At 54.2% G+C, this 23,624-nt stretch overlaps 8 protein-coding genes across 8 annotated transcripts; 1 reads left to right on the forward strand and 7 right to left on the reverse strand.

Moving 5' to 3' along the window:
* Window positions 1-236: 236 nt before the first annotated feature.
* Window positions 237-662, reverse strand: G647_03242 (diphthamide biosynthesis protein 3; the record flags this gene model as incomplete). Its single annotated transcript, XM_008727588.1, has 1 exon — window positions 237-662. One exon carries the CDS (start codon window positions 660-662, stop codon window positions 237-239), a length of 426 nt encoding a protein of 141 aa, XP_008725810.1.
* Window positions 663-2,327: 1,665 nt separating this feature from the next.
* Window positions 2,328-3,259, reverse strand: G647_03243 (60S ribosomal protein L15; the record flags this gene model as incomplete). The annotated part of the gene is made up of 4 exons (XM_008727589.1): window positions 2,328-2,468; window positions 2,546-2,772; window positions 2,859-3,015; window positions 3,173-3,259. 4 exons carry the CDS (start codon window positions 3,257-3,259, stop codon window positions 2,328-2,330), a joined length of 612 nt encoding a protein of 203 aa, XP_008725811.1.
* Window positions 3,260-3,614: 355 nt separating this feature from the next.
* G647_03244 (uncharacterized protein) lies at window positions 3,615-4,612 on the reverse strand (the record flags this gene model as incomplete). Its single annotated transcript, XM_008727590.1, has 2 exons — window positions 3,615-4,152; window positions 4,203-4,612. The coding sequence occupies 2 exons, from the start codon at window positions 4,610-4,612 to the stop codon at window positions 3,615-3,617; spliced, it is 948 nt and encodes a 315-aa protein (XP_008725812.1).
* Window positions 4,613-5,371: 759 nt separating this feature from the next.
* On the reverse strand, window positions 5,372-8,011 carry G647_03245 (uncharacterized protein; the record flags this gene model as incomplete). The annotated part of the gene is made up of 2 exons (XM_008727591.1): window positions 5,372-5,939; window positions 5,988-8,011. The coding sequence occupies 2 exons, from the start codon at window positions 8,009-8,011 to the stop codon at window positions 5,372-5,374; spliced, it is 2,592 nt and encodes an 863-aa protein (XP_008725813.1).
* Window positions 8,012-11,145: 3,134 nt separating this feature from the next.
* Window positions 11,146-12,087, reverse strand: G647_03246 (uncharacterized protein; the record flags this gene model as incomplete). The annotated part of the gene is made up of 1 exon (XM_008727592.1): window positions 11,146-12,087. The coding sequence occupies one exon, from the start codon at window positions 12,085-12,087 to the stop codon at window positions 11,146-11,148; it is 942 nt and encodes a 313-aa protein (XP_008725814.1).
* An 891-nt stretch (window positions 12,088-12,978) lies between these two features.
* Window positions 12,979-14,661, reverse strand: G647_03247 (uncharacterized protein; the record flags this gene model as incomplete). The annotated part of the gene is made up of 1 exon (XM_008727593.1): window positions 12,979-14,661. The coding sequence occupies one exon, from the start codon at window positions 14,659-14,661 to the stop codon at window positions 12,979-12,981; it is 1,683 nt and encodes a 560-aa protein (XP_008725815.1).
* A 2,698-nt stretch (window positions 14,662-17,359) lies between these two features.
* Window positions 17,360-20,438, forward strand: G647_03248 (uncharacterized protein; the record flags this gene model as incomplete). The annotated part of the gene is made up of 3 exons (XM_008727594.1): window positions 17,360-17,644; window positions 17,730-18,042; window positions 18,142-20,438. The coding sequence occupies 3 exons, from the start codon at window positions 17,360-17,362 to the stop codon at window positions 20,436-20,438; spliced, it is 2,895 nt and encodes a 964-aa protein (XP_008725816.1).
* Window positions 20,439-22,068: 1,630 nt separating this feature from the next.
* G647_03249 (uncharacterized protein) lies at window positions 22,069-23,140 on the reverse strand (the record flags this gene model as incomplete). The annotated part of the gene is made up of 2 exons (XM_008727595.1): window positions 22,069-22,611; window positions 22,763-23,140. The coding sequence occupies 2 exons, from the start codon at window positions 23,138-23,140 to the stop codon at window positions 22,069-22,071; spliced, it is 921 nt and encodes a 306-aa protein (XP_008725817.1).
* Window positions 23,141-23,624: the final 484 nt, after the last annotated feature.

Below are 23,624 nucleotides of genomic sequence, written 5' to 3' on the forward strand. Positions count from 1 at the left end.
AGTGCAGGTCCCTTCGAGTGCAGGTCCCTTCGAGTGCAGGTCCCTTCGACTTGAAGACCCATCGTTCGTACCTCGTACTTCGCGTCGAGTTTTCGAACGCCCTCCGTGCTGTGATTCCGCTCTTCCGCCGCGGGCTTTTAGCACAGCCCCATTCGAGCTGGCGTAAAGAATATTCGAGCCCCGAGCCCTCACACCTCCCACGCGCGAGGGAAGAGAGTTCACCTCTGCCCCTACCGCTATCGCTGTGCTTGTCGCTGTCCCTCAGCCAACTCATTACTTCCTTCTTCATCCTGCCCGTCCTCGTCCTCCCCGTCTTCCTCTTCCTCGTCGTCCTCCTCCTCCTCTTGATCCTCCAAATCCTCCAAATCCTCGGGCTCATAAATCACGCGAATCATCAAACTACAACTCGGACACACCGCAATGTCCGTCTCCCCGTCCTTGAGACTCTGGATGGAAATCTCGAACCGATCCCCGCACGGGCACGGGTAATGGTAGATCTGCAGCTGGGGGTCGAAAGTCATGTCCTCGATTTCGATCTCATCGTAGATATCCTGGTCCTCGGCTTGTTGGGCGGTGGGTTGTGACGACGACGACGGCGCCGCCGCCGCCGCCGCCTTGATCGTGAGGGACGAGGCCGCGGCGGTTTGGGTTACGGAGGGCATTTTGGGCGCGCGCGCGAGTGCGGGGACAAAACTCAGGATATGCTTTAGGCGATGGTACTGTAGCCAGAGGTGGGTGAGAAGAATGTCTCCAATGTCAATGGGGTCAGTTGGATGCGACTCCAGCGCAGGAGTCGTGGCGTGGCCGTGGTTTGATCTCAGGAGTGGTGGTGGTCAGCCGAGTACACCACCACGACTACTCACGACTATGTACTGCGCACTGTGATTCACGTCTCGAGTGGCCACGAAAAAAATTATTTGCGGGGAAACTGAGGCGAGACTTTAGGAAGTCAGGAATTGCGGGGTACATACATCGACTGGGCTGACTGGGCTGACTGGACTCCTGGGCTGCCTACTCCGTACATATTATGGCATCCGTTTGCAGTAGCTGGACTCAACTTGATCTTCGAGCTGCTGATATTGGACTGGCTGCACTGAGCTCCAGCCTGAGACGTCAGATTAGTTTGCATTCTGACATCGTCATGGCTCTGCATTTCGACTGTCATGATGCCCCAATCCGCGTCTAGTGTTCGTCATTGTACGCCTGCAGCGTGTTGTGCCCGGCACCGTTGACGATGGCCTACGTAAGATCGGTCGAGTGGGAAAGACCGATGATCGCGTGGGTGATGGAGCTGGTTGTCGAGTCAGCTTCGAGCATAAGCTTGGTGAGACGCTCGATGATACGCTTGGTTATACGTTTCGTTATACCCTGGGCCGTATAGCCCGCGTAAGAGTCAGGACTGAGTCAGGTCGTTGTCTAACAGGTGTGGGCGGATTAGAGCGGTGGAATGATGAGGTCGCCCGGGAGGTGATGCGCAGTGAAGCGAACTGAGCCTCATATACTTGGTGGGCGAGCAGTTGGATACAAATCCATGGAATTCCGGCAAGCGCACGGGCGTGAGGCAGACTTCATGAACACTTGAATATGGCAACGGACAGAAAGAGACCGTAATGATCGACCGACGGGTAGAGCAAGACTTGAACTCCCTGTAGAAATATATCTCAATAAAGAGGTAGATTCGGACTGTTAGGACCCTAGGGAGCTTGTTTGTTCAGCACGTATGAATAGTTCAAAAACATGGAGGGGTTGCCGACCTGAGAAAAGGTCTTCACTGGCAGAAAGCAGATGGGAAGCAGAATAAGCAGACGCAGACGCCGTCAAATCTGAGAGAGCGACGCACATGGCGGCGCACACAGGCACACAGGCAAGGACCACGTCGAGCCTTGTCCGACTGTGGCTCGAGAAGAGAACTTTCTCAGTTCCAATCCATTCGATTCAATGCTCCTCTCTGGCCTTGACACGCTTCATTTATTGGAAAGACTCATGCACATCATCTCCCGGCGGCGGAGGAAAAAGGTCCATTCTGACGGCGTTCTTTTCCATCGACTGCCTCAACATCGTCGCGAACCAGTAACTGTGTAACTGAACTTCTCTTGGATACGCGGCGCAGCGCATGACTGGACTGGACTGGACCGCATTGGACTAGACCGGACCGGACACACCAAGACCATCGACTACCCTCCACCCAACTAACGTACGTTTCCATGCATGCAGATCGGATGCCACGTGGCAAGTCGCAAGTCGCAATGGCGTTGTGCAAGTGTACCGCAGCCCACAACACAACAGTCGAAGTAAACCCAAGCAACGCGAACCGAAGGGCCAGCCGCTTAACGGTATCTCCACAGGGAGAGGGTGTTCTGTCTCTTCCAGGTCTTTCTCCGGCCCGCAGTGGTGTTGTTGTATCCATGTCCCTTGCCCAGACCACGGGATTTCTTGCCCGTAGCGGTGAGACCACGAGATTCGCGGTGCTGTGAGAGATGACGTTAGTGATCGGTTCCAAAGGAGCGGTGCTTCGTCCGAAGCGAAAATAAATTGAGCATCATACCTTGTGAACAGGGTTGACGATCCAGTTGATTCTGGGGTCGCGACGGATAGCCTTGTGGTTGGGGTCCACGAGGATGACTTCGAAGTACTTGTACGTCGAATCCTGGTTGATCCAGTACGAGTTGAGGACGCGGAGGTTGGCGCAACGACGGCCGACCCGTTCTTCGGCCGTGGAGCGGAGGGAGCGTTGGTACTTGAGTTGGTTCACACCCTGGTTGGTGGGTTTGCCTAGAGTTCTCCTTGTCAGTCTGGGCTTTGGTCTCCGAGATGCCTGTTGACAGGGCAGGGCAATGTAGGGGAGTGGCTGTTCATACCGTAGGTGGCACCCTTTGGCACCGGTCGCTTGCGACCACCACGGCGGACTCGAACCCGGTAGATCACATAGCCTTGCTTGGCCTTGTAGCCGAGACGACGCGCCTTGTCTGGTCGAGAGGGGCGGGAAGCGCGGTGGATGACGTTCAATTGTCGGAGCTATATTGATGCACTCTCAGCATATTGTTCAACGAGTGTATAGCAAGACACGGGCTCTAGAGGCCGTGCCACATGATGAAGATGGACCAGAAAGGTATGACTTCGCCTCCTCTTCTGGACCTTTCTCCATCGTCATCGTAGGGAGTTTTTATCTTACCTCCCAGCAGCGGACACGGAGCAGGAATCGAAGGACGTCGGATTGTTTCTTCTTCTGAAGTTCCTCGACATATTTGAGGGCACCCATCTAGAAAGAAAATCGTCAGCTTATTGTCGCAGAGTCCAGACAGTTGCGCTATTACCTTGACTGTTGCGCCTCACGAAGAACAGTGGTCGACTTGAGGAATTGAGGAATTGGGACTGACTTGACTGCTAAGGCTTGGTTGGGAGTTTTCGAGAAAGTGGGTGCGCAGGCTTGGCAAAAGAAATCTTGGCGCTGGGTTTGAGTCGGCCAATCACGGCATCCGATCTTTGCGGGGCCTCTACGCAGTGAGGGAGGGCATACACTATGAGCGCGTCCTCGAAGTTCCCTACCGTCCTTGTCACACTGACCCTTAAAGTAAACATACAGGATGCAAACACGCGGAAAAGGTAAGAGCTCCTCAACGTGCTCCATCTTCCACCTCACCAGCAAAGCAAAGTCTCCCCACCGCTCTCTCCATATCTACCGCGACATTTCCCCATCCGGGGGTCGGCTTCGACTGCGGATTCTCGTGCGTGCCATGTGATAAGAGGACCTTGCCCTGATGTTCTTCCTCGGCAGTGAGATCATGCGGCGTCCTCACCTCGTTATACCTATCTGTTAGGAGCCTCTCAATCTGAAATGCCGCCACCTTTTTGCCGGCTGCAACAATAGATTCTGTAGCTTCCCTGTCGTTTTTGAATGATGCTTCTGTCATATCGAGCCGTGACTTGTGCGTGGGACGGCCTTCGAGCTCGTCGTAAGCAAGGGCCAGGGCTCCCGACTGTTCCAGAAGACCACACATTGCCTCGCAGTATGGCTGAGTTTCAGCCCCGAGATACCGAACTTGCATGGGGATGGAGACGGAAGCAGGATCCGATGGTTCGTCTGTAAGACCTCCGAGAGCAGCGCTGAGGAGCGGCGCAATCTCTGCATCGAATTCTTTCTTGTCCGAGACGCTAAAGGCTGTCAGTTGGCGACGGTAGCGAGGGATGATTCAACCTCGCACCTCTTTTCCCGAATCTCCTCCACTTTCTTGAGCACTGCCTCTTGCCTCGAACGCACAGCCTTAACAAAGCGACCTGGCCATGGATTGGTCTTGCTGACTTGGTCAAAGAAAGCCTTCAGCTTCTTTTGGTTGTCTCTGTTCAACGTAAATACGGCAAGCGCAGTAGGGTTTCCCTTGAGCGACGCACTCCAGGTTGGTTCTATCGTTCTCACCAACGTCGGCTTCCTCGTGCCAGTGCCCAGCCGAGGACAGAACGTGGGCCGGTTCGTGGCCGACTTCGGCAGTTTTGCTACTCGGATTTGGCGCGCTCCTACGTGAGACGGAGCTGTCATTGACTGCAAGGTGTCACATGAAAAGCCAGGGAAGGGGGAGCGAAAAACCTTACCCGCTTTTGCTGGGTTGACAGGCATTGCTGCAGGTAGCTGGCTGCAACCTGAGTCAGGAGTTAGGTAGAGAGCGTGTCTTGAGAAGAGCAATGGCAGCGTCGGCCGACGGGTGAATCGAAGTGAGGCCGAAGTGAGTGAGAGTTGAGCGGGCAGACACGCACATAGTCGGAAGCGGGGAGCACACCTGCCTCGAAATGCCTCGTAATGCGGTGGTCGATGCCGCCAGCAGAGTGAGTTCATCTTCTTGTCATTTATTCAAAGCTCAATGTCGTTATTGTACACAAGCCAGCCCGTGCGAATGGTGACATTGCAATCATGAACCTTCAGCTTTCAACATGATTCTTGACTCAGCAGCCTCCCAGCTCCATCTGTAATCATCTGCACCAGGACATTATGGCTCGTTCGTCGTCTGTATTAGTAGCTCTTTCTGTATCCAGCAAGACCATGAACAATCTGAATTCGAATCTCTTTTGTCCAACCCAGCGATACCCAACACTTTTCGATCTCATGGAATCTCCCATGGACATTCAAGGGATTGAAAAAGGTTCACCCCAGCACTATAGCCCGAGTGTTGGATGTCTCATCCTGTAATATGTTCTCTCCACGACGCAGTGGTCTAGTGGTCCCCCGTGAACCGTGAATGGTCGAGTCTCGTCTTGCTGAACACCGTTTCTACACCTCGGTCGTTGCGTCATCAAATTCAGGAATTTTGTCGAAGTAAGTCTTTGATCAGAAGCAGTGTCGTAATCCGTTGTTGACGCGTAAAGAAAATGAGGATTGAAGTCAAGAGCCGAGTGAAAGCCCCTGGAAGCGACCCATCCAGTTGGGATCATGCACTTGGTTGGGAGCTCGTCCTCTGTAGTCAGATCGATTACTGGCGAAATTGGGAGCATTGGGGTTCAGTGTTGGATATGGCTGAGCATAGTAGGACATGAAAGGATCCATCTGGGTTGGCATGTTCGGTGCAAATGTCGGGACAGGAGGTTGCAGTTGTTGAGAGCCGGCCCCAACGTCTTGGAACTGATTGTAGAAAGCATTGCGCATTCCGGTGTTCTGGCTATTGTTGTACTTCCGATCGGCGTCGAACGTATCTCCAAATGGAGTCGTGACTGCCTGTGAGCTGAGGTGTGTCTGGTGTCTCTGCTGCTGTCGTCTCTGATGGCGCTCATCACCAGGAGCAGCGGCATAGAGCGGCTGGATGCCGAGAGAAGCTGTAGGGGTTTGAAATGAAGCAGGATTTATGGCCGACATCCAGATACGAGTCTTGTAGATCTTGAAAAGATCTGTGACAAGATGATTGAAGTTGATGTAGTTGTCAGCGAAGTAGTAGAATGTAAGCTTCTTGCTGTCCCTGCGTAGTGTTAATTCTGGAAGACGGGGGTTAATGCACTGCACGTACATTTGGAATTCTGCGTCGAGGATCTCCATGTTCAAACGATGCTCGAGGACCTTCTGCTGACAGACTCGCTTGGCTTTCGCTTCATTGCCTTCTTTGTCTTTCAATGCTTGAATCTCGTGATTCTGGGCCAGTCGTTTGATCATCTTGGGCTTCAAGTCGGGGCCAGATGAGTCGTGGCCACCGTGGTGGCCTTGGGGTCCCATGCCCCCAACGGCGCTGCCACGACTGCCTGGGGCGCCGTTTGGGTTGACGACATTAGGGCCTCCATTGCGGCTCTGCAAAGAAAACATCATTAACCATTTGTAATGCTCTTCCGCATAGTGATCTTTGTAGCGCCGAGCGTCCTCCCACGTGACATTAGTATGCTGAACTGTACCCAAGTCGGTGCCTCTGTCCGCTTCGACAATGACTAGATCGCCAACGTTGACATGTAGGCCGGTTCCTTCTTGGATGTAGAACACTTCGGAGCGACAACATTTGAAGTTGACGATGAAGAGCGGCTGCGCGGCGGGCTCGAGATAGGGACCGACGCCGAAGTGTTGGCCGTAGAGCTGGGGTTCGCGATGTTGTTGGTGGACTCGGTCATCGGCACGACGTCGGGTAGATTCGTTGGTGTTGAAGTACTCCGCTGCATAGCGACGAAGACGTAAGTACAAAATCCTCATCTCGTCCTCGTTCGGATGCATCAGGGTCAGGGCAAGGGCCAACTTACGATCGTCTCCTTGGGATAACGCCTGGGAACCACTTTCATACGCTGTCACCTCTTCGTCGCGACCTAATCGATCAGTTTCTAGCAATCGGAGATGGACGCCTTGTAGACGCTCACCGGTTGAGCTGAAGGACCCGTGACGGGTGGGGACATCAGCAAAAGAATGGCGCCGGCTTTGCGGAGCTTCTGGGATAGGGCCAAACCCAAGGGATGTCTGCCAATGTGCCTTCTTCATGCTGTCGAAAGCACGGTTCTCGGTAGGTGACAGTGACTGCCTATCGGCGATCGAGAGAGTCTGTTCACTCATGCGGCGAGGATTATTGTCTCGGCCTGGAAACCCCCCGAGGGCTGCTACATCATCTCTGTCATCAATCGCCGTCTCTGATTCCTCGGGTACTGCATTTCGAAGACGCGTGTTTTGAAACCCAGGCGGCTGGGCAGGAAGTGTCGGAGCGATGCTCGGGAGAGCCCTATCGCGATTCTTAATTTCCTCACGAAGTTGGTGGTTCTCTAGTACCAACCTCTGCATCATGTGGGTCTGTCCGATGGAGAGTGCGTTGCGCATGGCATCGGCTCGCTGATATTCCTCGTCGTCTTCTACCTCGCGCACACGGCCGAGTCCACTGGATTCAATCCCACCCAGCCCACCGGGTCTTGAGGTGCGTCTCTGGACCCCAGGATACTGACTTCCTAGTCTGCTGCGCGTGGCTTCGACGGACGTCGAGATCGGGTTAGATGGCGGAGCATTGGTGGTATCGATTTGTCCCACAGAGTATGATAGAGAGCGGTGCGTCTTGAAGCTGGGCTCCAGGGGAATCGAAAACGGGATACCAGTGTCACCATTTGCAGAAACTACCTCTTGAAGCCTCGTCGGCGGGTCCTTGCGGCCGTCCTGGTTCCAGATCGTGTTCCATGGATAAGAGGTCGCCGGGTTAGGCCATGCTGCAGAACCAGAAGTGTTGGGGTTAGACCAAGGAGAGTTTTCTGCACCAGGAGTACCAGGATGCGAGGTAGAAGGGCTATACGGACCAGTGATTGATGGCTTACGGTTCACGTTGGCCGCGGAAACGTCTGTCAGCCAAGAAGTCCGTCTTCCTGGTTTGCCTGGTCTAGCGTTGCTGGTAGCGACTGCCTTTGTGTGATCTGGTTCGTCGTCAGATGATGCCAAAACCTCCGAGTCCGGAGTCGATCTACGCAGGTCCGGATTCGATCGTTCCAGAAGTAGTGAAGCAGATCCCTGGTGGGCACCAAACGTACCAAAAGCCGGCATAGGCGCTCGAGTGGTGAGAACCGTCTTGCTTGGTGTGTTGCTCATGATGTCGATTGTGGCAATGTCAGGATAGGATCTGAGTGTCACTGCTGTTGCCAAAGTTAGCAGTGCAATCCATCAAACTTGAAACGTTTTCAGCTGTGGTGTTTAAGAAGACAGGGGGAGCGAGCCTCGTGAGGCTCAGTCCCGTGGGAGTGAGATGAACGACTTGAAAAGCAGCTCGGTTCTCCCAGAACAACAGGAGCGGGAAACATAAAACGGGATGCACCAGAGACAGAGATGGCCAGTTCAAACACTTCTTGGCCGTGATGAATGAAATTCAGCTCACCTTGATGTTACAGAACCATGGAGTGTTGAGCGCTCAGCCTCAGCATCCTCTGAGTTGGTTGGTGTTGAGAAATCGCGCCCGCGCCCCAAGACTGAAAATCTATCTTTGACGACTCTGAGGGGGTCTCAAGACGGTGAAAATGAGGATCGCCTTGTGTTTGATGCCGCTGTGAATTATGTCGATTGTCTGTGATGGTGTGGTCGCCGATTTTTGATTGTTGTCGGCGAATAGTTCGTGTCCGGCCAGCGACACAACCACTTCGCCCGCGCCTGGACAAGTGACCCCAAAAAAAGTCAGGTGATCGACTAAGAAGCTTAAGAGACAGCTGTCAGTTACAAGAAAAGTGGAATTGGCGGCGCGGACAACCAACACGTTGAATGGTCTAGAGGTATCTGGCTCGCGGGTGATAGAGATGCTGCGGACTGTAGAGGGAAGATGTGAAGGTGTGAGCGTTGTGAAAGCGGGCTGAGTTGAGGTTGGAAGCCAGAGAGTTCCTCTTACTTACTCCGTTCGGTGGCGGAGGTATCCGAGAAACGGGGTCTCTGGTCACTGGGTTTGCCAGACACTGCCCGCCTTCCCCGGATTATGATGAACACGCTTTCGCTTAGTTTCTCACGCGACCACGCCGAGGCAAGTAGCACAAGAGGTGCAAGCCTGGGCTCCGACACGGGAACGCTGATGGTTCCAAGCGGGGTGCAAGAGTCGGCAGTCTGGGCCCGGTTGAATGACAGTCGCTTTGGTGGTGGTTGGATGATCTACCAGAGCGCGCAAGAGAGTTTTGGAGTAGAACAGCAAGCAGGTGCACGACAGAACAGGCCGCTCACTGAATCGGGCTCAGGTGACACGAAGTATGAATGCGACAATAATGGAGCGGCACGAAGACTCGATCAGAGAAGAGGAGAAAATCACGAGCAGCAGAAGCAAATCAGATCAAGCAGCTTACTGGACTCAGGGACAGGAGAGCTTTCAAGCAACACATTCGGGCTGCTGCTCGGGGGGTCCTGTTAGTCAATTTTAGCTGGGGTAGCAGTAGTGGATGCCAATTGGGGTGGGCATCTCAAGATGGCGGGCACCGCAAGTTTTCTGCCCGGCCGGAGCAAAGCCTGAGCGCGATAGGAGCAGCCGCGGAGTGGCGAGGGGAACAATCATCACGCCATGAGTATTCAGGCATGCTCACTTGATGACAGACCCAACAAGCACGAAGCACACTCGTGGCCCATGTCGCGCCAGGGTGGCTGTAGTGGTGGGTGAGCGGGGATGGCATTTCCCTGTGAATAAAGTCTGGGACGCAAGGTCCAAAGACTGCCTAAAGAGGGGGTGGTCGAGTCCAGAGGGAAACGGAGGGGGAATGGTGTGCATGGTGCCGTGTGGAGGGGTGGAGTTATACCCAAGGCAAACCACAAAGATTGGTTGGACGCGGCTGGGGCTGCTCAACCGCCAAAGGGGCGTGAATCTTGAAATGATCGCACCGACTAGTGCTGCGGCACAATGACATGGCCAGTAGAAACGCCAGCAGGCACACGTCTGGAGGCCCTAGCCAACCAAGTCGCGGGAGGTTGTAGAAAGGCAAGAAGAAAGGCACAGGTGTTTGCAAGGTGATTGATGCCTCAGGCTAGCGGGGTTTGTGCAACCAAGATAAAGCAGAGGTGAGCAGCGCAACCACGAACCTTGTGTTAGTTAAAAGGCCGATGATGGTCAACGGCTGGAGACAGCCTCCAAGCAAGGGACCACGAGTATCGAGGATCGGGATCCTGCAATGGGAGCACCTGGCAAACCACCCGGGTGATTGACCTGATCAACCTGAATAACCTGTTGATCGGTGATTGACACTGACTTGCATCAAGCCACCGGATGGCAAATTGCGGGGAAGAGGGTCAGCGGTACGAGGAGATGCAGGGCGTTGGTGACATCGCGATCGCCTAATGAATGACCACGGCGTACACGAGCCTACCTCGTACGAGTACGAGTGATGCGGAATTGAAGTTGACAAGGACATGGGCAGGATACAAAGCGACCTATGGAACACGTGAGTTCGCCTGAAGTGGATGTTCCAGCATTGTGAGAGAAGAATCACGAGAAAAACGCATATCATATCAGTATACGGTCCGCAAAGCCATCCGCATCGAGTTTAAGAAAGAGGGCCAATTTTGGGGCGGAACAGCTATCAAGATCTCCTCGGGCGCTGGTGTTCTCAAGTCGTCCCGTTTTCGAACTGGATGGCGTGCGTTGCGTGGCTGCTCACCTCTGGTGGCCTCTGTACGTTGATACTTTGGCACTAATCCATTATTCCCTGGCTCTGATATGAACTCAACCACCCTTAGATACTATTGGTAGAGACTGATGCGCTGGACTGCGTATGTACGGTACTTCTTTGCACTCGTCTGGCGACTCTCACGAGCTGGTTCTCGCACGGCTGCTTATGTGCCTGTGCAACGACGACTGGACAGATCAGAACATCTGCCATCCAAGGAACAAACGGCCCCGACTCTTCCGCCATCCGGGGCCACCTGACATGTTGACGTCGGATGTTCCCAAATCTAGACTCGGCTATCAGTCGCAGAGATGCCAAGGCCATCGAAGTCTCCAGCTGCCTTGGTACAGGATCGACTGCCCTACAGTATGAACACGTATCCTACATACCCTGATCCTGTGGACTGCAAGGGTATGCAATTTTGTTCTCGAGGACGTGCCATCCTGGATCGTGGGGATTTTGGGCTGGATGCTTCGGATCAATCGACAGATCACAACCTCCACAGCCTCAGCAAGGCCTCAAAATGCCTGTTGGGAGTATAGTCCGATGTGCATGATCAAACTGTGCCATTTTGCGGATCTGTATTGTCACACGTCTAGGTCATTCGACAAAATCAAGACTGCCTTTACCGACCGTCGAGGCCACTGCGTCAGGTCCTTTCTGTTGTCGCAGCTTTTCTTCGAACTTGGCAAACTCCTTCATCGCGATCTCCTCTTCCTCGTCCAGCACTTGATTGACACCCTTGACTTCTTCGATATAGTGCATCAGCATAGATTCAATGCCGTTCTTCAATGTCACCGTGCTCGAATCACAGGTTCGACAAGCGCCTCGCAATTTCAAGTTGACAAACCCATTTTCAAAACCGCGGAACTCGATGTCGCCGCCATCTTCTTGGATGGCAGGTCTGATTCGTGTTTCCAGCAGCTCTTTAATCATGGCCACGACTTCATCATCCTCGTCATTGGCAGCTAATGAGTCTTCGCCCAGGCCACCTTGACCGTCTTCCGAAGACGTAGACTTGTCCACCGTGTTGACAAGCTGCTCACCAGACGTGATCGCCTCGGTAATCAGCGAGAAGATCTCAGGCTTGACGTGCGCCCAATTCACGTCTTCCGCTTTCGTGACGGTAATGAAGTCCGGCCCGTAGAAGACCGACGACACACCGTCGACATCAAGCAGCCGTGCCGCCAGAGGTGATGGGTGAGGTGCGGCCAGCGTCGACCGAGGAGAGTTGTACTCGAGGAAGGTGGAAGGGAATCCCTCGGGCAGGACAGGGTGGTTGGGGAGGAATTTCAGGGCCGAGGCATTGGGTGTAGACTGTGTTTGAATGTATATTGACCGGTTCGGTGCCACAGGTGCGGCTTTCTGGCTGCTAGGCTGAAGAAGAGGCCGCCGTCGAGCGCTTGAGGACGTGATTGCAGGTAGTCGGACTGACTGGTGAATGTTTCGAGTGCGGCATGCGCGACACGCCTGGCTTAGAGGCTGCCGGGTCCTCGATCGCGCAAAAGTTCGCAGTGCTTGTGAAGAGATGACGCCGCGCATTGTGTAGATCGCTATCGCAATCGCAGGTTCGTTGACCATTCAATCGATAACGCTGAGGATAATGTTTTGGTGGTGATGGCGATTTCTCTCGAGCTCCAAACATCTTCCGGACGCCCAGGATGACGCAATGTCTACGTCGATATCACGTGATGAGAGCCAGAATTTCTCGGGGCATTTGTCAGCGCTCGAGGAATATCAGAGACCAATCACGATCAAACTGCGGCAGGAAATATCGTCGACTGGCCGTTGTTGTGGCTCGAAAGCCTGGTTGCTGTATAGAAGCCTCCAGGAGCCGTTGTGTTTCTAAAGCATCTCTCCCAATCCCGCGTCGATGCAGGACTGTAGCGTCTGTGAAAACCAGACCTCAAAGTACCACTGTCCGTCATGTAGGGCCTCGAGGTTCGTCCATCGCTCACTCAAATTACGTTGACGATCATTAACCGGTATCATGGACAGTTGCTCATTGCAATGTTTCAAGACCCATAAAAGCCATTGCACGCATCCAACCAGCCAGACTACTGCAAATCGCACGTCGCCTCCAAAACCAAGCGCAGTGGAGGCCGAAGCTGTCCCGTCCGGCGACCGTTTGATCCAGGACCGAAGGCTGCAAACCCTCTTCGATCAGCATCCAAATCTGCGCGTCAAACTCAAATACATATTCGACACTGCCACAGCGAACAATCATGGCGGCGACCAGTCAAATTCCAATGAGTGGGCCCAGAGGTACCAGTCTTCTCCCCAGAAACGCATCGCGCACGCAATGAGAATCCTGGCCGGTCAACTAAACTCAGAAAGCGCAGATGCCTCTGGTCTGAAGGCTTTTGCAGACTTGGTGGCTGATTTGAACTCGGGCATGTCTGGCGGGAACCCAGACCACGCCAATTCCAAGCCTTAAAGAGAGCTCTGCTTTTCATGGAGTGCCTGGAACTGCGGTGGGATGGCAGGACTCATCGGCATTTTCTCCTGTACAGGAGATCCCTTCCTGGACCAAGTCGACCGCCTCTTGGGGATTGGCTTCTTTTCCGGCTCGTCGTCGAAGTACATGTCGATCAGCTTCTCAACTGGGGACTTCCTCTGGAAGATGCTGAATATGCTTTTACGCCGTCGTGGTCTTGGTCGGAGGCCGCGTTCGTCATCCTCCTCCTCCTCCTCTCCCTCATGCAATGAGCCTGAGTGATCTGGCCGCAACGAAGTCGGCATTGGTGTCGATTCATTACCCTCGTCATCAGAATCGAGCAGATTGAGCATGGGCGGACGTCGTTTCTTGTACCGGTGCTCAAGCACCTCTGCACCATCTTGGATTGACAAAGTCTCCAGCTCACGGCGCAGTTGGTCCTCTCTGGGACCGCCAATTGTCAAAGGTGTGAGCGGCGGGCTTGATGTTAAAGTTGCATTTGAGGTTGACTGAGATAACGCGGGAACAGGCGGTACATCGCCTTGGTCGAATACACCAACGCCGGGGTTCGACCAGAATCCACCATTTCTGATTGATGGCCGTCCATCACTGGTAGTCGTCCTTCTGCGGGGAGTCGGTCTGGGTGCTGTACTCTCTTGCTCCTGCACGACCTCGTCACTTATTGCCCTCTTGCTCGAACTTCTGGGCGGCAGAGACTCGTTACTCATCACTCTCTTACTCGAGCTCCTCGGCAGTAGAGACCAAGACGTTGGAACTGACGGACCGGCTTCGTCGTCTTCAAGCAAGTATTCATCGTATTCTAGTTCGCGTTCGGCTTGACCCTCTACGACCGAATCCGGCGTGTGAGCTTCACGCAGAGTTGGGCTCCTGCGAGTCTCCTTCAAGGGTGGTGATGGGGACAATGTCTTCCAGAAGAACCTGCGATTTGGCGAGGTTTGAATTGAGTCCATCCTCTCCGAAAATTTGCTCCTGCTACGCTCGTGCTCTGGCTGTGGAGAGGGAATTCGCTGCTCGGCCCATGCTCTCCAGTCTCCGGATACTCCTGGCTGAGGATCGTCCTGGTCTTCTCGTGCTTCTGGTGGTTGGCCGTGGTCCTGAAAAGCGGCAATAGCCTCGGTTCTCGCGTCATCTTCGACTGGTGCTTTGTCAGACTCGAGTGGCACGCTGGATGTAGCACATTTGCTGGGAGAGCTCTTGGAGAGGCTGCTCGGCGAGTCAACTGGCGCTTGACCTTCATCCTCATCCGTGGCATTCGATGAAGCATGGTGATGCCGCGATACTGTGGACGAGCTGATAGACGTCGGCCCCGGTGGCGTCAAAGCCTTGTTCATCTCCCGTGTGTAGCTCTCCTCGAATGAGAAGCGCTCGACATTGACGCCATCGGACTTTTCGGAATTGCTTCGAGCCCGTTTCAGCCGCTCCTCGAGCTCTTGCACCTCGGCCGTGTATGTATCCAATCGTTTGAATAGTGCGTCGAGATCGAGCTCATCCTCCTTGCTGCTGGGATTTGACCGTGACGAGATGGTGGATGCTGCTGTCGATGTGTTTTGGCCGTCCACGATCCACGCTTGAGCCCATTGTATCGCTTGCCCGACAGATTTAGAGCTCTCTCTCGCGCTGGCACGATCAGTACGATCACTGGAATATATCGACGACATCGCCAACACACGGTGTCAGCAGAAGGGAGCGAATCTGGTGGCGGTTGGTCGCAGCAACGCACACGTGAGGTCGGTTACACACCACGTTCCAGCAACGGGCTACCGTCCAGTTTATATTGAAATGCACTTGGACGTATACAAGGGGGACTGGCGCTGTCAAAATGCCACGTTTTTCACCCACCTTTTCTCCTGCCGCGAACTTAGAAATTTAGTCGAGGTCATGACGAGCGAGGTTCAAAGCTTCACCCCCAAAACGATGGGTAAATCTCATTCAGCTCGGTCACTCGGTGCCACAAACGGCTGGAAACGAGAAATGGGAGAGCATGAGACCGGATGTGGTATGGCGAGCGCCATGGGCGGCCATAGAGCTGAAGTCGAATTCAAAAGGGGGGGGACGGGTGGCTTGGTGAATGGGTTCTGGACTGGTTGGTGGCGTGCGGCCGGTTGGGAGAGACGAAGACATCGACCATGGCAAAAATGCACTCTGTACCAGAAAAGATTTGCTGATGCACGTACCCCGTACGAGTACGAGTACTCTCTCTATTCATGCGGAGTCCACAGTATATCACAAGGTATAGGCTGGCGTCACAAGTTGCCTGAAGGCTACGGATCAAAGTCGTATTGAGTGTTCTCTGTGGTAACGCTCGCGAAAGATGCATCGATCCCGGCCGAAAGCCGCAACCCCGATCTAGCCAGTGAAGGAACCACCAGGCTTTCACGATGGCGGTAACTCGGCCAAGTTTGCGGAGACCAGCAGCCTTGGCCACGGTTTTCCCATTCTTCTTCGTTGCCGTGCCATATGGGAGAAGGACGACCTTCGACAGCAGCTCCGTCCGTGCAGTCATGACGTGGTGGATGACGGCTGTAAAATGAGAGTGCAGGTTCTGTCTAGAGCCAGAGAAGCAGGCGTCGGATCGAGGAAAGAGGGATTTGGAGGTGCATCGTTTGAGTTCCGGTTGGATGTCGAGTGCAGCGGGGTGGAGATGTGGTTGAGACTCTCTAGGGCCCCTGACCAGGATGGGTTGGGATTGGGCTTTGTGCCGGGCTACTGCACGCTGCAGAACTTCTAGCACACGTGAATCATCGTGACCGACAGCTGTATTAACAATGTCCCTGTGCGAGCAGGACCTTGTCATTGGACAGCATGCAGCTGGTGCAGCCACGAAGTCATGATGCAGCAGCGCGAGGTGATGTGATGGAAGGGTGAAGAGAGAGTGAGGGAAGAGTGAACAGAGGCAGGATGAGTGCTCAGTCCGCCTCGCAGGGGAGATGCAAGCAACAGACTTTGTGCCAAAGCTCGGCTCCTTGATTTTTCCTCCCGAAGCTTGTGCACGTCGAACTGCAGTACGTGATCTTGCACGGGCATAAAGAACACATTCCTCTATACTCCGTGCTCATCCACATCAGACAGTACTGTGTCCGTGCCAGTTTCCAGTCTCGAGACAGTGCTCCGTATTCCGGGAACGTCATGTCCACCCGGCCGACTCCCACGAGAGCACTCACTGGCTTCGTCCCTCAAACCTCGCTTTCTGAGCACAGTCCCAGGGCAGCTAGTCCACCGTGCCGTGCATTGGGCGTTCTGATCGTGCATCGGGGCGGCGGGCGGGAGCAGGAACCTCAGCCTGCGACTAGGATCGGGGCTGTAATCTCGCCAATGGCCACGGAACGTCGCTGGCGGGAAATCCACCCTGCAGCTACCGAGCTTCCTCCCCTTCGCACTTGGTGTTAGTTCCTGCATCTCGCTGCGTCCCCCTGGCCAACGGCGCAATTGTGCCCCGTCGCGCTCTCGTTCCCACCATCGCCTTTGGAAAGGTACCTGACAGTCGGCCGGGTGGTCCACGCCAAAACTGTGGGCTGCGCTGCGAGAGGCAGATGGTTCCGAACCACCATCAGATGCCCAGTCGACGCCAGACTCCAGTGCCCCAGAGAGACGCACCCTGGACTTTCTTCACATGGGGCCGAACCTCTCTCATCAAATCCGCTGTCACGCTGCTAGCAGAACCTCGCCAGGTTCGGGCACTTTCTGTTCGCGTTCAATTTCCTCTGCTACATCGCTATCTTCCTGTGTTCCATCATTCCTAATTCTCTTTCCAGACTCAGTACTCCCTCTCAGTCCCGTACGGCGACTGCCCATTGTTGCCTTTGCCTCTCCCGTTCACCTCACGTGTGCACCAGCTGTCGATCGAGCAGACGGAGGGCCAGACCACTCGACTGTGGACAGCCAGATTGAGAGCTTGGACAGATACTCTCCACATCGATCCAGCCTCAGGCTCCGACATATCCACATCCGCCAATACTAGACTACCTTCTCAACTCTGCTGAGATCGACATTCGCTCAATCCTCATCTCCTGTTTCCTCTGCACGAGAGTCACTTTCACTCTATCGCCAGACGCTGGGACAGAGCCCAGTCAACCCAGACCCGCTCGCTTCGTCTCCCACTTGTCCGTTTCTTTCTCGACACGGAGCTCTGGTAGCTTGCGAACCGGATCTCTTCCCCTCCGACTTTGCTTGCCGACCACAAAGACCCATTGACTTGGTGTCTCGACGTCTCCGGAATCCATGACCTCCACTCTCTCCCAGCCATCTGGTCGTCCACCATTTGCCACGCTCGACGTCGAAAGGGATCAACCAGAGCCTGTCAAGCATCCGTGAGCTATGCGCTGATTTGTGGCTTACCTTCCCGGCAGCCCGAGAGTCATGGATTCGCGCTCGACGAGATATCGTTCTCTGGACGCCAAAGGTGCTGAACCCCCACCGAAAACCAGGGAACGGCACAACTCGGCTCCCACCGTTGATCGTCGGAAAGAACAACACCAAAGGCGTCCATCAGCCGTTACCAAGCATCCGGACTCCAGCCACAGAAGCACAAAATCCCATGGTCGAGTAGAATCCCTTACGGCTCCAGACCGTAAGACGAACACCCGACACTCGGATCGACATCAGGGCCCAGAGTGTACTCTTGAAGCAAAGCTGTCGGCCAAGGTACGTACCCCCCTCGAATGTCAGACCGCAGACGTCGGGCGCGCTTCTTGGAAGGGGGAATCTCCTCGTTGACTCGTGATTCCAGACAAGTGACTTTGAGTCAAGCTCCTCTGTGAACTTATTGGTTCTCGGATCACGCAACTCCGGAAAGTCGACCTTCATTCGCAACGCCGTCGGCAGCCAACGGTCTCGGACTTCGACCCAAGTTGTCATCAAGGATAAGTACTATCGCGTCCAACTTATCGAGCTGCTGTTCGACGATGTCGATTTCAGTAGCGAGCGGCGAATCGAATGGCCCGCGTACGTGAACGGTGTCCCGTTGTCGGAAGTCGACGGCGTCTTCTGTCTGTACGACGTCGCTGACAAAGAAAGCGTTGCCGACGTTCCTGCCGCTCTGAGTAAGCACCCCCCCGAGTGGATGTCCCTGGTTCCTTCTGCCAATCACTCGCCGCACCACCTCTCCTCCCTCGCAGAACACGTTGCTGATGTCCTTGCAGCCTCCATGACCAACACCGGTGTACCTTGCATGCTCGTTGCTGCCAAATGCGATGTGAATGAAAAGGCTCGTCAAGTCAGTGCTCGATTTCATGAACAAGTCCGTCGCACGCTGGCCAAGGTTGCCATCGCCGAAGTCTCATCCAATTCGTCGGAGAACACCAAGCAGTGTTTTCTTGCCATGGTACACCGAGTCATTGCTTCTCCACGAGCGTCGATCCGAGCAAGCAAGTCTTCGTACAGCTCAATGGAATCGTCCAGCAGCCAGCGTGTCATTTCACGAGAACCATCACCGAGGGCAAGTCGAAGCCGGAGCCGGTCGAACCAACGCCTGCAAGTGTCCAAGTCAAAAGAGCTCTTACTGAATCTCTCCGTTCGCCAAACACTCGTCGAGTCTGAGAACGAAGAAAGCGGATCCTCAGCACCGGAGGATGAGGCTACTCCTCCGCCGAGAACGCCACTACGACTGGACACAGCTGCTGCCTCTCAACAACAACGTCGACATGGAGGGCCTCAGACACCTGTGTCCTCAGGTGACTATACCAACAAGCTAATATCACCAGAAACCACCATGACGGCGGTACCCGAAACGCCTGATTCCTACTATGTCAAGTCAATGCTTCGCCCTGATTCGACCTCCACCGTGGACAGCCGGGTGAATCAGACATTTCTTGACATGGATGACGATTCTCACAATCTGTCACCAAAAACAGAAATGGAGACACTGGGACCGCTGTTGAACGGTCTGAAGATGGGCCAAGACATGAAGTCGGAGCCCGGAGTGCCCTTCCAGGAGCTCGTTGACAAGCTGCTACTGCTGCCCGCAAGCAAGACCGATTCAAAGTTTGTTCCTTCTTTCTTATGCTTATACCGGTCTTTCGCCACCCCTCTGAGGCTTCTGACTGCAATCATCGATCAGTTCATGAAGGTCGAAAGCAGCAAGATGGTCCACTTCACAAAAGTGGCCGAGATGCTGCGCTATCTTCAAGTGCTGGCTCAATGGACCGCCACTTACCCCGGAGACTTTGCTCCTGGCCCTGCACGTGATTTTGCCATCCCATTTGTGCAAAGTATCGAGAAGAGCAAGGTGTTCGCACCCGCGGCGCGAGAGATCAGTAACAATCTGGACACCATCGTTCCAGACGAAGATTTGGATTGGGCATTTGACGATTCCCCATCTCCACTGAGCAAAAGGAGTGGTACCGGCAGTCATCCGAATACCTCATCGTCATCGTCGTCTTTGCCGCAACTAAGCACGGAGAAGGCCAGAGCATCAAATCACAAAGCACGACATGAAGCTGACGACAGCGACGATGAAGACAGTGCAAATTCATCCGGCCGTGGATCTAACACTCCTTCGATGTCGTCGAGCATGGTCAGGCCAAACAATACTTCCAGCCAGTCGTATGCAAATTACATGCAGTTGGAGAGTGCTAAAATGGAAGCTGAAAGATTCAAACCAATCCCTCGCATTCGTTTGAGCAAGCTCCAGTGGCATCAGTACATGGAGACACCCATTGATGAAATGGCAAGGGAAATTACCAGGATCGACTGGACCATGTACTCGGCAATACGGCCTCGAGATTTCGTTCGGCACGTCTCGCTGTCAACATCGCAGAGGCGACAGTCCCGTGCTGTTGACAACATCGGTGCTATGGTCAAGAACTTTAACCACCTTGCATTGTTCGTTTCTGGCATGATACTTTTCCGTGATAAGCCAAAGCATCGGGCGAGAGCCTTGGAGAAATTCATGGCGTTGGCCTGGAAAGTGCGACAACTGAACAATTACAACTCACTTGGGGCGATTGTGGCGGGAATCACTGGCCATGAGATCGCTCGTCTGACTGCCACTCGAGATCTCACACCGCCAGAGGTCCAGAAGCAATTTTTGCGGCTGACTATCTTGATGGGGATATCGAGGTCTCACGCCGCATACCGCATGGCCTGGGATAATTCTCCTGGAGAGCGAATCCCGTTTCTTCCGCTCGTGCGACAAGATCTCACAATGGCGGCTTCGGCAAACCAAACGTTCATTGGCACGAACATCAACTGGAAAAAGTTTGAGATCATGGGAGATGTCATTGTCGGCATTCAGCGGAGCCAGGAGAACCCTTATAATTTTCCGCCTCGGTCAGTCCGATCCGACGAAATCACCAAATTGATCTTGGAGACCAAAATCCTAGAGGAGTCGGAGGATTCTGCCGACCCACGAAGTGAATTATATGACCGGAGTGTGCAGATTGAACCGCAGCAGACTGGGGCTGATCCCAGGAAAAAGTTCGATTGGTTACGGCGTTAGTGACGTGAAAATTTACTGTCCGACAAAAGCGGGCAAAAGGGCGTGAAGATGCAGTCCACATGACAAACAGGGCGGCCTAAAGGATAGAAGGTCGTCCCGAGAGCCTGAAGAGCTCTGTGAAGCACGCATGGCGTGCTGGTGGCACTATGATCTTATGAGTTCATGACACTGAAGATTTTATGAATACAAAGGATGGATGGCGGAGTCTGGCTATGGCAGGGAGTAAAGGACTTGGGCTGAGCAAATCCGTGGCTTCATTTCAAAAGGAGTGTACAGACATCAGACATTTCGAGAGTCTTTGTCGAGCATCAGAGGGTGTGCTATGAGTCTACTTGTGTGGCGTGGGCGAGCCAAGCGAACGACCAAGCCAGTGGACGGAAAAGCACAAATACGTGGGCGCTGAACACAAGCTCTGATTATCGACACGACGGGACCGGCGGCAAAGTGATGTGGTGTGATGCGAACCTGCAAAATTGGGGGCTCAGGGCTTCGCCCCGGCATGCTTGTACAAAGGGCGGTTTTCTGCTTTGCCTCGACGAAGTACCCAGTATAGGACTGTATGTACGGAGTAATTCCAGTAGGTAGGTAGGTGCGAGAAAGATAAAAGTCGTGTATTGAAGCCCGTGATGATAAAGGGAGAGATAGGAGTACATTGGACGTGTCGGGCCAGATTGTATGGGTTCGTGAGTGCATCCATTCATTCGTGTCGGGCTCGGTGCTGCAAGTTCTTGCTGGTGCGAGGGTCGATAGGTACATTGGCCTCTTCTTCTCGAATACGCCGAATATCCCAGGCAGATGGCGAGCGCGCGGGTGGGCGGATGAGGGAGTGAGTGAGTGCAGCGTCCCACAAGTAACTAACTATACGAGTATACTCACCCTGTACTCCGTGCAAGTCACGAATGTACTTCGTATATACTGTGTACTATGTCCTGCGTACTGTATATAGTCGATTGCATCTCTACTCCGACATGGCTGTGCTGTACTCCGTATTACCAGAGCCGAAAGGGATCTTGTCTAACTAGAAAAGGAAGACAAAACGGAAATCAATGTCTCCGTCAGGTACCTAGGTAGGTACGCAGGTCGTGCTCGTTCGTCCCATCGTTGCTTTACTGATAGTTACTCGCTTGCTTGCTTGCTTGCTTGCTTAGGTGCGTACATGACAAAAACCCACGGAAAATCCAGCGCCAATTTCCATAGTCATGCGTGCCATGCTATTGCCCGTCTGACTTTTACCCGTCTGTGCCTGTTTTGCTTTTCACTTTTTGCCTTTCCGTCCTCGATGCGCACGTACATACATATATAACCTTCGATTCCTTTCCTTCCTCCCGTAGTATCCGACTCCATGGCCGTAGGTTATTCCGGAACCGGCTCCCCTTGTTGCATTGGAAGTGAGTAGACCCAGGGTTGTCCATGACTGGCTGATACAGTATGTGGCATTACTCCCTTTCTGGTGTCCCGCAGTGATATCGCGTACGTAATGTATTGTGTCCCGTGCCCTGTGTACTGTGCCCGTGCACTCTAGGTGTCCAGCATGGTTGAGTAGGAGAAACCCAAAAATCCGATAAGAGGATCCGTACGGAGCTAGGACGACAGGCAGGTAGGCAGCCTGACTACTGGTACCTATGGTCCGTCAACCCATCTCCTCATCGCGCGACTTCTCCCGCTGCATCTCCTCTGGCGACACGGCATCCTGGCCCGGATTGGCCTCCTCGTACTTGAAATACTTGACGAAGCGATAGTACCCACCCGCGAGCAAAGCTCCCATGATCGGCCCAACCCAGTAAATGTAATGATACCCCGGGAAGGAGGGGATCGCGACCGCGGGACCGAAACTGCGTGCCGGGTTCAGTGAGCTCCCGGTGAAGGGAAGCCCGGCCATCATGGCGACGAACAGTGCTAGACCGATCCCGACGGGCGCCATGAATGTGGCGTAGTGTTTTTCCGCCGCGAGCATCAGGATCGTGAACACAAGTAGCGACGTGAGGAACATTTCGATGAAGACTCCCTGTGCAGGGGTCGTGCCGTTGCCGAGGGTTGTGCTGACGATCAGCGGACCGGGGAACATGCATTTCACAAGGCCTGCCGCGGTCATGCCGCCCAGGAGCTGGGCCGGGAGGAGGAGCAGGCCTCTGAACCAGGGGAGGTTGTTTGTTATGACGAGGCCGAGCGTCACCTGCCGTGATGTCAGATGTTTTCTCAAATCGCGGGCATGTATTGTGTATATGCTACGTGCACCACATGCTACCCGTACAAATCTGGAAGTATTGTGCCGTCTGACTGCCAGTGGCAGTAGGTGTTCCGGCGCAGGAGCAAGGGGAACTTACCGCGGGATTAAACAGTCCGCCACTGATCCTGTAGAAAGCCCACACCGTGACGAGGAGCGAGAAGCCGAATGCCAAACTTGTCAGCACAATCTGGCTGGGATTGTTGCCGGCACCGCCGCCTGTGATGGCACAAGCCTGTGTGCCTGCAAACGCGAACCATAAGAACAAAGTGGTGCCAACGTATTCGCCAACCACAGCGATGAGATGGTTCTTCATGCGCTGGTGGCGGGAGAGCAGGTCGCGTTGGGGGTCATTATTTCGTGGGAGGTGGTGTCTGTGTGCAGCGTCGCCTGCTGGAGAGGCCGTGTTGGCACTGGTGGCGGCGGAAGACACCATGTTCTCTTGACGGAGGGACGTAGGCGGGAAGTGGCGCGGCATGGTGCGTCGATTTGCGGTTGAACGACTTGGATGCTGCCAGGCGGACGAGTGTTACTGTAGTTAGGGCATAAAATGTATGGGGTGGAATGTGGTGAGGGTGCGGTCAGTGCTTGCAGCAATATGAGGAGTAGAAGCGCGAACGCTGAGGCAGAGGATGACCAGAGGATGATGTCAACGGAGAGCTGGACCGGTGGACACGAACGGCGAGACTCTGGCTCTGGTGGCTTGACCGGGGGATTCGTGCAGCACTCCGTACCAGAGATGCTATGATAGCTCAGCCTGGCGATATGGTGGCGGAACCCTTACCTTTGTTTTACCTTTTGACTCCGCTCCAAGTTCTTGTCACGGTGCGGCAGCGGGACGTTTTGCCATGGCGGCGTGCCCGTGGGTGGCCGTTGGCCAACTTATTTCTGCGTTGTCCTGAAGGCAGAGGTTGGAAGACAATCGCAGGGCCCAAAGCCAATACTTGCGGGCCGCGCTCCTA

The sequence above is a fragment of the Cladophialophora carrionii genome (genome assembly GCF_000365165.1).
Source record: "Cladophialophora carrionii CBS 160.54 unplaced genomic scaffold supercont1.2, whole genome shotgun sequence".
Lineage (NCBI taxonomy): Eukaryota > Fungi > Ascomycota > Eurotiomycetes > Chaetothyriales > Herpotrichiellaceae > Cladophialophora > Cladophialophora carrionii.